Below are 13,907 nucleotides of genomic sequence, written 5' to 3'. Positions count from 1 at the left end.
TGGTGGTAGAGACAGTTTCCATCAAACATCATCACGTTCCAATAATTTACTAAATCATGTATGTAGTTACATGTGGTCCACAAAACATTTTGAGGATCTGGATAAGTGCTTACCATCTGTCAAAGGGAAATCACAAACTACTCACTCAATTAAAAATTCCTTAGCTCATGGATTGTTCGACATATCAAACCCATTTAGCAGAACGGAATCACAAATAACTCTATAGGTATCAAAACTGTTAGCTTTGAAATATAAAACATGTCAATTTAACCAGCACTGAATCTAAATCTAATTATGTCTAACAGATTTACACTATTTAACATTGGGTCCTCCTTCAGATAGCATATACTATGATATTTTATAAACTAGATATGAGTTATTAAAATGTTAAAACATTAAAATGTCATTTTAACTTAATTTATACTATAGTACTTAGTGTTTTCTTATTGTAATTGTTTTAATAGGAATCTTTTATTTTAGGCACTATCCTGAAAGCTGGTGATTCACATTCATTCTTTTGTCTTGAAGGGGAGAAATTTGGAGCCAGTAGGTAGTGTTTAAAAATCTGGCAATGATGAAGGACTCAAGTATCCTTTAGTGGAAATCTATTTCAGAATATTTGATCTGGTCTTCTTATTATAACTAGCTTATCATTTGCAATAGTGAGAAAAAAGTTTATTTTTCAAGATAAAGAAAATAATTTAAGAGGGCATTTGTATTTTATATTTATTTAGTGCTTATTATGTGTAGTAAGAAATGAAATAAAATAACACTTCTCCTACTCTTCAAAAATATTTTTATTATGACTATTTGATATATTCTTCAAATATGAGTGATATACATGTAAATGATGAATCTGCATTAACACTGTACAATAAAATGAATACCTGTAAATCTACCACCAAATTTCAGAAACAATACCATTGCATCTCTTATGAGTTTCTTTCTAATACCATCTCCTTGCTTCTCCATCTCAGAGGTAACCACAAGTGTGGATTTTGTTTATCATTACCTTACTTAAAAAAAAAAAATTTTTTTGAAATTCACATGTGTCTGTTAACAATATGTTGTTTAGTGCTACTTGTATAACAAATCTACAAAAATGGTATATAGCACATTTTTCATTTTTATTTATTTTCTATTTATTATGTTGTTATGTTGAGTTATAATTTATTCCTTTTTCTTATTGCTTGATATCCCGTTATGCAAAAGTGCCACAGTTTGCCTCTCTGTTCTCCAGCTGATGAATATTTGGGTTGTTTCTAGTTTCTCTGCTATTATAAAGAACACTTCTATAAACATTGTTGTACAAGTCTTATTATGCATATGTGCAAAAACTTGGGTCTGTACCCAGGAGTGGAATTGCTGGCTTGTAGAGAGTATGCAAATGTTCAACTTTAGAAGACAGTGCCAAACTGTTTTCCAAAGTTGCTTTAGAAATTTACATTTTCTACCAGCAGTGATCAAAGGCACTCTTTGATTCACACCTTTCCAATACTGTTCTTTCTAATACTATAGCAACCAGTATGTTTTGATATCCCATTATAAACCGCAATGAGCTTTTCCCCTTTTGGGGACAAGGACTGTATTCCTTGTAGATTATACATACTGTACATTTCCAGACCGAGGCTTGTGTTTTGTGTTGTTTGATGACCAAAGAATTTAATTTTAATGCAGTTCCACTTATAATCTTGTTTTGTTCAATTAAGTCTTCTTTTCCTGAAGGTCAAAAGTTATCCTGGTATATTTTCTTCTAAGAATTTTAAAGATTTTTGTCCTTCCATATTTAAGACTTTAATTTATTGTGAACTTATTTTTTTGGTTTGATATGAAAAAGAAATTTAGTTCATTTTTTCCATATGAATAACTAATTACCCTGAAGTCATTCACTGAACAGTTCAATGTTTTTTTTTTTAATGAAATGCAATGCCACTTATTGTCAAATGTTGTTTCCATCTGTGCTTGTGTATTTTCAGCGTTCTCAATTCTTTCCTGTTTGCACAGTTATACATGAATTAACATGATAGTTCCACCATACAAAACTCTACCTTTCAATGTGCTGCTATCTGGTGGAACAGCCCCAACTACATTATCCTTCTCTTCTAGGAATTTCATCCTTGATATAAATTTTAGAATAAGCTGTCATGATTCACAGAAAAATAAGGTGATATTTTATTATAATTGAATCTACATATCATTTTGGGGAGAAATGACGTATTTTTAATAATGAGTCTTTACTATCTTCATTAACATGTTGACTATACCAATTTATTGACTATAATCATTGAGAACTACTTTGATATCATTCAATGAAATTTTATAATTTTCTCCATATGGGCTTTGTGTCTATTTTGTTATAATGATTCTTAAATTATATATTTATTCTTATTCTTGTTCTTGTGCTATATTTACTTGTTCTTTTCTTACTATGCTAAGATCAGTGCAGTTAAAATAGTCATTCATTTCTTGGGCTTGATTTTATAGCAAATGTTTATAATGTCTTTTTTTTTAAATCAGGAATACTTGTTATAGTTTTTTTTAATAGATGGCTAAGGAAGTTCCTTCCTCTTAGTTTACTTAAGTATTTTTTAAAAATCATGAATGACTGTTAAATTTTACCATGTTTTACTATCTATTGACAAGATTATATGATTTTTCGATTTTCTTTCTTTTTTTTTTTTTAAGTCGGAGTCTCGCATTGTCGCACAGGCTGGAGTGCAATGGCGCAGTCTCGGCTCACTGCAACCTAGGCCTCCCAGGTTCAAGCAATTCTCCTGCCTCAGCCTCCCAAGTAGCTAGGATTACAGGCGACTGCCACCATGCCCAGCTAATTTTTTTGTATTTTTAGTAGAGACAGGGTTTCACTATGTTGGCCAGGCTGGTCTCAAAATCCTGACCTTGTGATCCACCCATCTCAGCCTCCCAAAGTGCTGGGATTACAGGTGTGAGCCACTGTGCCTGGACGATTTTCAGATTTTCTAATATTAAACCACTTCTGCATTCCTGAAATAATCCAAGTTACTCGTGGTTATACATCTTTGGGTTCTATTTGCGAATATTTTGTGTGAGCTTTGTATTTTTTAGAAAAATAAATAAGATTTGTTACATGACATGATTGATCACTAAATGTCACATGCTAAAATTGATTTTTAAAACACATAATCACAAATAACATGATCTGGTTTACAACGGTACGTGCATACTTAAGGACATATTTATAAACTATTCTGTTCTTTTGGTCATGGCAGATAAAATAATTCCTATGAACCCTTTCACTGAGAAAAACTAGGTTAAATGCAAAATTACATTTTAAAAAATGTGATTGAAGGTATTAAAGAATACCAAGGCAATAAGAGGTATGATGCTTAAATCTGGGCATTGGAGGGATTGCTTTTAACAGAATCAAATGGACAGGGGATATAAATACTAAGGTTTATGTCCTTGCAAAATTGATACTCTTTTTAAAAAAATGTTTTGAGACAGTCTCACTCTGTCATCCAGGCTACAGTGTGGTGGCATGAATAGCTGAGTAGCAGTCCTGAATAGCTGGGACCACAGTCGTACGCCACCATGCCCAGTTAATTTTTAAACATTTTTGTAGAGATAGGGTCTTATCATGTTGCCCAGCCTAGTTTCAAACTCCTGGGCTCAAGTGATCCTCCTGCTTCAGCCTCCCAGAGTGCTGGGATTACAGACATGGGCCTCTACACCCGGCCGGTTGATATTCTTTAGGTTTTAACATCCTTGAATGCTATTGGGCTACAATTGTCCCTGTCTGTGTTGGTTGTGTTCTACTTGCTTTCTCCCAGGTCCATTTTCTGCCCTTCTTTGTGTCCAGAGAGGATGGGATGAGTCAGGCCCAACAGACTATCACTTCAGCTAGTGCAACTGGGAAACTGATCTTAGAGGAATTTAAATTTAAGGGACCGTAGGTGAATATCTACAGATTTGGTAAGGAGTTGGACTTGGAGACAGTAGAAATTAAGATAATGTGAATATGTTTTAAGTTATCCTCTTTACATATGCATATGTTAAACGCATAGGAAATATAGGTGCAAATATGAGTGTGACTTTGCACCTGCAATTGATCAACAGGAACATCCTAGAGAAGATAATTGTCCTGGGGAGATGATGCAAGTGAAACAGGAGGCCAGCATGGAAAAATGGAATGTTCAGTCCTTGCTAGCCAAGAGCAGAAATAAATGACGCAAAACTGAAAATATAAAAGCAAGTTAACTGTTTTATGTAAGCATTAGGAAAAATGCATTATCAGCTAGGTGTGAAGGTACCTGTCCAGTCTGCCTTCGTTTTCTCCTAGGTGGTGCTGGTGTCCCTCCACTTCCCAAAAGAATGATGCCAGACTCATTCTTGGTGCTGAAGGACAGGTTGATTTCTGTTCCTACATCAATTGGCACAGGGGAGAGCTCCACAAAACCAGGCTTAGGAAAGCTCACTGTGTAAACATTCTGTGAGTAAAGGAAAAGAAGAGTAGATACCATTAGAAATAAAAATTTAAATAAATTCTCCATCTCACCCTCCTCGATGCACTTAATGTGATTATGAAATAGATCATAGTTTTAGAAAGCAGGAAAACCCACAGTTAATGGAAAGCTTAAGAGCAGTTGAAGAAATATTATTTCTAGTTATATGATAACTTCAAATCTTCTAAGCAGTTTATGTTAAAATCAGAATTATAGCATCTACTTTTATTCAGAACTTTTGATTTTAAATATAGAAGATTATCACTGTTAGATAACTTTTTATTTAGTTTAAACCAAAGATTTAAGCCAAACTGACACACAAGCGGTTACATGTCTATCAATCTCCCTAAGTTTGCCTTGAAAACACTATAATTAATATCTCTTGAATAAACTCTATCACTTAATTGTTTATGTTTTACAGATGGGTATGACCATTATCTGTGTCTGCATTTTTCCCCAGTGATAAGACCAAACCTTAAAAATAAATAAACCAAACACCACATAGTCTAGTTTTTTCTCAAAATTAAAGTAGTACCATTGTCCTTGCTGAGTATAAAATTAAAACAGTTACATTTCAAGTAGAAATGTAAATAAGGTGCAAAAGGGAGAAAATCAGCTCCCCATCTCAGTCTCCTCAAAGCTGTGCAGAAGCATAGAGCTTTCTCTAATTCATTCATTCATTCATTCATTCATTCATTCATTCACTCTTTCATAACCTTGCCCTCTTCCTCTCTCCTCCTCCCTACACTTCAAATGAATCTTGATAGACACGTTCATTCCTAATGTCTTTTTTTCTTACATATGTGGAGGATATCACTCTCTCAGTAAATGTAGATCATCACTTTTAAAGGCAGGAGGACTTTCCACTGTATGAATTTGCTAGTATTTATTTAAGCAAGCCCATATAGTTAGGAATTTAAAGTGCTTAAAATATTCATTTTTAAAGTCTTAGATTTTGTAGGAGTAAAAGCAAAGAATCCTTTAATGTAGGATATTTTCCTCCCACAGTGTTTCAAGACCAGTTAAATGACACAAGAGCTGGTAAAATGTATAATCTGTTTTCTATTCCAATTTTCAAATCATGGAGTTTTAGATAGTTCAGATAAAACTACTGTGCAGACTTTTCAATATTTATCCACATCAAATTTCTGCTTCATATTTTAGTTGCAAAATAATTCCTGGTTACTGACAAATGCCTTTACGGAATCGTAATTTCCACGTGCAGAGGCTATTCATTTTCCGGACAGTTTCCATCCTCATGTATATATCTTTTGAATGTGAATGAGAGTTAGGCTTTGAAGATTAAAATTCTCAGTAAAACTTCCTTTAAGAAGCCAATATGGGTCCTTACAGTTTTAGTTCTTAATGTATTTTCCCTTTTCTTATTCCCAGACTTCTCAGAGTGGGTGTCTATGGCCAATTCCAAATTGGGGCCTGTAGCTGTGAACAATGAAGATCTTGAAAGTTCTGTTCCAGTCTTTAAACCTCATCATTCAAGTGGTGGATTCACTTTTTTCTTTACCCACATTTTCCCTTCATTTCCCTTATTCTATTGGAGTGGTTTAAGATAATTTTAATTAGAAGCAGCCGCCGAAATGAATAATTGTATTACAGTAGGATAATTAAAAATGTATGAGAATGACATATTTAACATTTTCATTTTAAAAACAAGCTCATCATTATTGAGTTTCTATAAAATTCTTGCTAATATTTGCTGTTGACCATTGACTCTTGCTTATCTTATCGATATTTTAAGAGAGTAGAGCTACGGCCGGGGTCTTTCTCACATACGGGTCAGTGTCGACTGAACAAACAGTGCAGAATAGTTAAATGAAAATAGGGGAATGCTAGGATGCTTTAGCATCAAAGAAGAGTTACTGAGGATATCAGCGAACAAAGGACTTTGCAGGTATGTCAAACACAAGTCTTTGCAGAGTTGGTTGCCACAGGGCCCAGTCTACGTTATTTCAAAGACAAGGGGGCTAGACTTCAAGGTTATAGACAACAGACTATGCACTAATGGTTATGGTGTAAATTACTGCTTGCTACTTGTGTAAACTCAAATGGTTCCAGAAAGAAATGTAAGGTTGCTAATAAAGCTATATGCAACACATAAAAGTAAAATAAATTTAAAATGAATGACAAAAATGAGGAAAAGGGAAAAGTAGTGTTTGAAAAAAAGAGAAAAACAGAAAAGAGATTAGTATTACTGATGTGTGCCATGAAGAGCTACACATTTGGAAAATTGGATCACAATTCTGAGACTTCATAATCCCATTTTTTAATCATGGTAATTTAGACAATGCTTTAATCTTGCTTTATCGTTTAAGAGTAGGATCAGTAGAAATGTAAAATATATTAACAAAAGACTGATCCTTGTAGGAGCAGCCACACTAAGTAAGTGAAATCTGATATAAATGTGTTTAGAGAACCGTCAAAAACAGACCAACCTCCAGGGAACATCCTTTGGTAACACCAACATAATCGGGACTACTGAGTATATTGTACGGCGTTCTTGAAATTTCAATATCTTTGAGGCAGCCGGAATATTTCTTCAAATTTACTTCTGGCCTATTGAATAGTTAAACGGAAAGCAAAAGCAATATCATTAGGGTGATGGCAGCGTAGTCTCTGACTACTGGAAGGAAGCCTTATGGAGCAGACACATGCAGGCACATGTCTATCAAACTGTGCACACGTGTACCCAGCAAACTCCGGTTTCCATTATCTACTGGTTGGTCTAACTGGATGTGAATGTTATCCTGCAGAAGGAGTCTTTTTGTAGTCCTTCTTCTCCCCTTTAACAATAATCTCACCCACAGCATTTAAATATGAGGTACGGGAATTAACTGACTTCTTATTAATGCTTTATATGTGTAATGAAATAAGTTTTATTTTTTTTCAACAAAGAGAAGATAATTGTGTAGGCAGCATAAACAAACTATATAACAAAAAGTTTTTAAAAACCTTGCTCAAAAGTTAGAAAAAAATCTGAAAATGTTTATCTTGAAAAAGACTTTTTTTTTTTTTAATTTGAGGCTTTTTCTTGAGAGATAGGTGAAAAATAAAATAACATTACACATCTCTTTAAGGCTTTTAAGTAAAACGAAGTCTAAGAAACATTCTTTTGGATTACATAGTTTAAAAACAGATGTTTAAAAATTAGGTTTACTGGCTGGGTGTAGTGGCTTATGCCTGTAATCCCTGCATTTTGGGAGGCCAAAGAGGGAGGAGCGCTTGAGGCCAGAAGATCAAGATCAGCCTGAGGTAACATAGTGAGACCCTGTCTTTGCCCTCCCCTCCAAAAAAAGTAGCTGGGCATGTTGGTGTGTGCTTGGAGTCCCAGCTACTTGGAGATGCTGAGGAGGGAGGATCTTTTGGGCCCAAGAGGCTGAAGCTGCAGTGACTTATGATCATGCCACTGCACTACAGCTTGGGCTACAGAGTGAGATCCCTGTCTCAAAATAAAAACATGTTTTTTTTTTTTTTTTTTTTTTTTTTTTTTTTTTTTTTAACAGATGAGTTTAGTTTACAGATTAACCCTAAAGTCTGTATTCTATATTCGAACAATAACAAAATAAAGCAACCAAATGCAAAAACCCATACATTTTATTTTTTCAATAAATTTCAAAAATGACTTTTATACTCAATCTACACTTGAATGTTTACTTTTGCATGCGACTTCATAAAATGGGGCAAGTGTGTCAGCAGATTAGAAAATGAAGTCCTTGCCCTTGAGTCCAGATGTTGCAAGTGACCTGAGTTCTCCAAGACTCAGTGTTCTTATATGTGAAATAGGCATGATAATAATAATCATAGTATCTACATGATCAAGTTGCAAAGGATAAAAATTAAGGAATAGCATTGCACACAGTAAGTGCTCAACAAACAAAGGCTATCAGAATGTCAGTGATGATGATACTTCTTTAATTATAACAGTGCTGTTCCACAGAACTTTCTGTGATGATGGCTATTGTCTGTTCTGCACTGTTCAAATCAGTAGTTACTAGCCACACGTGGCTATTGGGACTTGAAATGTAGCTTGTCTCAATGAGAAACTGAATATTTATTGTTATTTAATTTGATTTAATTTACAATTAAATAGCTACTGTGACTTGTGGCTACTATTTTGAATAGTGAAACTATATAGAAGTGAAAAAAGGTAATTCTGGCCGGGCGCGGTGGCTCAAGCCTGTAATCCCAGCACTTTGGGAGGCCGAGATGGTCAGATCAGGAGGTCAGGAGATCGAGATCATCCTGGCTAACAAGGTGAAACCCCGTCTCTACTAAAAAATACAAAAAACTAGCCGGGTGAGGGGGCGGGCGCCTGCAGTCCCAGCTACTCAGGAGGCTGAGGCAGGAGAATGGTGTGAACCCGGGAGGCGGAGCTTGCAGTGAGCTGAGATCACGCAACTGCACCCCAGCCTGGGAGACAGAGCCAGACTCTGTCTCAAAAAAAAAAAAAGAAAAAAAAAAAGATAATTCTTTATGTGGTGTTAATCAGCATCGGTAAAGACTGTCCAGTCGGCATCAATATATTGTAGTTGATAGGGTGATGATTAATTCTCTCCTCATTGTCCCATGAGGCCAAGTTCCTTTTTTTATCTTAATGAAAAACACATGGCATGAGGAAAAACAGGTGGAAAAACGAATTAGACCTTGGCAGTGTTTATCAGGTGATTTATTTCATGTCTGTTTCCACCCCCAACTCCTTTCTGGAACTTCTTTATTTTCATTGATAATTTCTCCTTGTTCTCAAGGTTTTCTTTTCGTTCAGTCAGTTGGTTGTTATAAAGAACATGTCCAACTGTAGGGCGAGAATTTCGCTTATATTTTTCTTGCATAATGCAAAGAGAATGGTGACTTTCATTAATAGTGTTCACTTGCTTCCATACTTTCCTTATGGAAAGACTGAATTATCACCATTTTTTTCAGAGGTCTTGTTAATAAAGTAAATCACCCCTATAAGTTATACAGTTCATTGTTTCATGGAAACACAAAGAACCGTTTCAAAATACGATTTAGCAACCTCAATATTAGGACAATTACAGGGGATAAATAGTCACATAAGGTGACCGGACTCAATGGTAACCACGGGTCTCTGTTTCTTGAGGGTCACCACTCAAAGGCAAAATTACAAACCTACACAGTGCCATCCCAGAGTTTTATTAACATATATTTCCATGAAAGCCAGCCTTCACTTTTTAGCTATCTCAGCAAACGTAGCACAGGTGGTCTTACAACTGAATCATGATAAAACGCATGGTTTATTTCCCCCTACTTTCATTTCTGTATATTCTATTCCTTTTATTAAAAATCTAGACTTGGTTTTAAAATTTTCTTGGATCAGTTTGGCTTTATTATCTTCTTTGCAGAAATGTGGCACAGCTGGGCTCTGAAATGCCAAAACACCAGGCTTTAGCTCTAGCCCGAGGATACCAGCCCTGCACATCTCCGAGGTTTGGTCAGCCATTTATGGAGGCCCGTTGCTCACAGCTTTTATGCTAATGCTAGTAAGAATTAAAATGCTCCTGAGAAGCTAGAACTATCTCACATTTCTTTACTATTAACGCAAATACTTATTTTAAATATAGTATTTCCAGAGATTCTTTCATCTGGCACCATAGCTAGTTTTAAATAAACATGTCAATACATAAACAGCTTTGACAAGAGGTGCAGAGGCTGTGTAAATGTTTGCATATCTGCAGGCCTGCAAAAAGCAAGAAGACAGTGGTAAGCATGTGAGAGCACAATTTAATTCTTCAGCAGACAGCATGGTACTAGGGAGGCCGGGGCCCGGGGTTCAATCCGAGTCCACTTTCCTGTGTTCCCCAGAACTAGACTGTGTACCAGAAATTGACCAGCTGCCTTTTGAGTGTGTGCTGCTGGTTACCAGGGGCACTCTGCTCAGATGTTTGAACAAGTGAGCAGAGCAAATCTCATCACTGCTGGTGAGACAACTCAAATTGCAGCCCAACTGATGGTGGGTAAGCAGCAGAATGTTGGCCAGCAAGGGGCAGCAGGAGAACTCTCACAGAGCGCACGGCTTGCTCGTGAAACATACTATGAACAAAGCTGTACTGGTGTTGCTCTGCTTCTGCACGGCTGCTTTATCTAAGAAGCCACATTTACCCAACCCATGCACTCGAAGAAGGCATGCATAAATTTAAATTTTACCTTGCTTTCATACTAGGTAACGGGAAAGAGGAAAAAAAAAACAAAAAAAAACAATTTACTTATAATTACATTTTCATTTAGTAAAACAATAAACTTAAATCATAAATCTTTAAAAAGATCATTTCACAGGGATCTACAAAGGAAAGAAATGCAAAAGCTCCAACAGAACTAAAAATAGACATATGCCCTTGACGGCAGTGAAATTAGAATCAAAATATGACCATAGCGCACACTATCAACTTGGAAAATTTTTACTTTGAAATATGAATTTAAAGTACTTGTTCTTATCAATCTAATAAATGGGAAATGTACAATGTCAGTATTCTGTAGTGTTCATGAATGGCTTATAAATATTGCCTTTCAAAGAGCTTGAGCTTAACAATGCATGTAAAAATAATTTGTTTACCACATCTTTTGCACTTTGTCATATTGAGAACCTGTCTGCAGGCAAAATAGCAGGTAACTATGAATGTTTGGTTCCTTTATCAATCACAAACATATCTCTAACAGCTGTTTTGAAATAATGTACCACACTATAGAAATACTATACTGTAATTATGCAATGCTGTACCATGAAAGTAAAAACATTTTAGTGATAAAGATTCATTTAACAGATTCAGATTTATAAGATTTTATAGAATTTGACAGGCATGCCTTTATAGATAATTCCTAAAAATTATTTTATGATCACTAAAATCATTACTAAAATAAACGAAGCTAGATTTGAACAACCTTAGTTTGGCTGTATTTAATTCACTCAATAATATAGAGTTAATGATCTTGTAAAGCAAATCTTAGATCTGAACAACCACTGGATTCCTAGTATTTAGTATGGAGCCTGTCACATAGTAGATACTCAACAAACTTTTGGTGAATGACTGTCCAGTAAATGGATTTCCAGGTAATAACTGTGGTACTATTCAAATTTGATTTGTAATGTTTTTCTGACTTGACACTTTAAATTTATTTTTCTAATACAAATATATTACAATGAATGCAGAGCCAATTTATTTGCACCATGAAGCTCATCAGATAATTAGACAGTTGCTTCGTCTATGAGTTTAGATTTGGGGAGAAGAAATTTCAGCCTGCACACTAGCTGTCATAGAATGAGAGTGAAACTTCACTGCTCATTTGGGAAATATGAAAATAACTGACCATCACACTTTTCAGTTATTCCGGGATTTTTCCAATCATAATCTGTCTTTTTGGAGTAGAAAACCTAGACAGAACTTTTATACCCTTTAAAAACTACCAAACTAATTAAACAAAACAAAAAAATTAAAAACATGGTAGTCTGTAATAAACTCTTACAGTTTAACCAAATCAATTAATCCCATTCTAATTAGAGTTTAATTAACATTTATGGAGCACCAAGTACCATCCTTATAGACTATCTTATGTTTTATAATGAGCAGTAAATTAACTACATAGCACGTGAGTATTTTCTGACATTTTTTAGTTACTTTATTTTTTGAACTAACTAAATTAGGAAGCAAATGTGTCTCCCCATACTGCTAGCTAAAAAGCATATGTGAAATTAAAAAAAATGTTGGTATGGGCATGAGAACAACTAATATAGTTCTTGTATTAGGCATATGGGAAAGCTCCAATACGCCATTATGATGCTAATGCTTAGCAATAAAATAGGTTATACTCATAGCATCCTGGAACACTGACTAATTTTCAGAACACTAAGCAAAGTCAGAGTGCCATTATCTCCAGTGAATGTACAAGAAGAACAGCAATTACAAGATCCACATTCAACTCTGGCTTGGACCTTTAATTACTTTCATAATTCTTTTCAGCAGGTGCATATAAAGGAAACAGTGACTCCAATCCATCTCTTCAACAAAGATGTCAAATTAGTCCTTTGGTTTCTAAATCCTGGTGTTGTTCTAACATGCAACATGATGTTTTTGATTAGGCCTTTCTGCAACCAAGGGTTATATGACATTCCTATTGTAATTAAGCTTCAGAACTCTAGTGAGCAAAGTGGTCATTTAATTAAAACTTAATCCTTAGCTTTACCTATAAACTAAATTACCTCAAGTTTCTCAACGTTGGCAGGCCACCAAAATATATTTTGTCATCTGCTTTCAAGTCAAGACCAAAGTTGTTTCCAGAAGATGAAGTTGCTATGTTCTCCTCCTGATTAGTATCTATATCTACAATTGATATATTGGCTATAAAGGAGATAGAAAATTTAACATTTTGTTTGAGCAATATCAACCACATCTATATCATCATTAATACTTCAAGACAAATTTGGTTTAATTCGAGAATTAACATTGACTTTCTCAAGCACTTGCACTATATTTAGCAATTTAATAATTACAGAAACAACATCAATAAAATACATTATTAAACTATCCCCCAAAGAGCATGAAAATAATAGCTTGAACACCAAGGAAGGCAAACCAATGAAGATAAAAGAGATAAAAATAAATGGACATCAAAGATTCATTTGATGTAGTTTTCCATAATCTAGATAAGTAGTTAGAAAATAAAGCAAGATTTAAAAATGCTAAATAACAAAGATATCTAATTAGGAATTAGATAATTAATTAGAAACACATTTAATTTATGGCTCTTTCTGTAAGTTTCACTATCCACAGAAACTACTGGGATTTAGACTCATCTGCAAAGTGTTACTGTTGTAAAATATGGTTGTACATGCAAGTGGAAGGGGATGTTGTACAAAGAAGTTGTGGGATCCAGGTCCACTATAAATTACATTTTAGACTGGGATGCTAAGTGTTGTGACAGAGGTATAGTCCTCATGCCTTCTTGCTTTTCTTTTGGGTCTCTCAAGGTACTTTTAATGTGATGAAGATAAGAATTCAGAAATAGATAGAAAAAAGGAAAGACGAGGAACTTCTCTGTTCAAACTACATTGTTTAGAAAGCAGACAGTAACTCCTTATCTCATTGATCCCCCTCACTACCGCTCCTTTCTTAGGGGTCAAGCTAGGTTTCTTCTGAATTACATGCTTTTCTACCACAGTTCCTTAGATCCAGCCTTTAACTACTTCATATGCATCCTTGATGCATACTGACATCAGTTCCTTAAGATGACAGATTTGACCTCTAAACCTTTGTCTGATATAGGATCTGAATTAGCAAGGGTTTGAAAATGGGCATTTGAACCAATGGGTTATAAGGAAATTTCTAAATGTTTATTTTTTAGGATGCTGGTTTCTTGGATGTTCCTGGCTCAAATAAATATGACAAATACTGGGTTATACAA

The 13,907-nt window shown here is 34.9% G+C and overlaps 1 protein-coding gene across 2 annotated transcripts in view; it reads right to left on the bottom strand.

Moving 5' to 3' along the window:
• Nucleotides 1-13,907, bottom strand: part of LAMA2 (laminin subunit alpha 2) — a 621,494-nt gene that overhangs the window by 28,901 nt on the left and 578,686 nt on the right. Inside the window, exons 51-54 of one of the 2 annotated variants that reach the window (XM_073022454.1) lie at nucleotides 12,706-12,844; nucleotides 10,659-10,670; nucleotides 6,932-7,052; nucleotides 4,290-4,466 (exon numbers count right to left, since the gene is read on the bottom strand). In XM_073022454.1, coding sequence (XP_072878555.1) covers nucleotides 4,290-4,466; nucleotides 6,932-7,052; nucleotides 10,659-10,670; nucleotides 12,706-12,844 — 449 coding nt within the window. The remainder of the gene's footprint in view (nucleotides 1-4,289; nucleotides 4,467-6,931; nucleotides 7,053-10,658; nucleotides 10,671-12,705; nucleotides 12,845-13,907) is intronic. The other variant, XM_073022455.1, reaches the window with a different exon arrangement.

The sequence above is a fragment of the Chlorocebus sabaeus genome, chromosome 13 (assembly GCF_047675955.1).
Source record: "Chlorocebus sabaeus isolate Y175 chromosome 13, mChlSab1.0.hap1, whole genome shotgun sequence".
Lineage (NCBI taxonomy): Eukaryota > Metazoa > Chordata > Mammalia > Primates > Cercopithecidae > Chlorocebus > Chlorocebus sabaeus.
The sequence above is the reverse complement of the archived record's forward strand: the minus strand, read 5'-3'. Positions and strand labels throughout refer to the sequence as shown.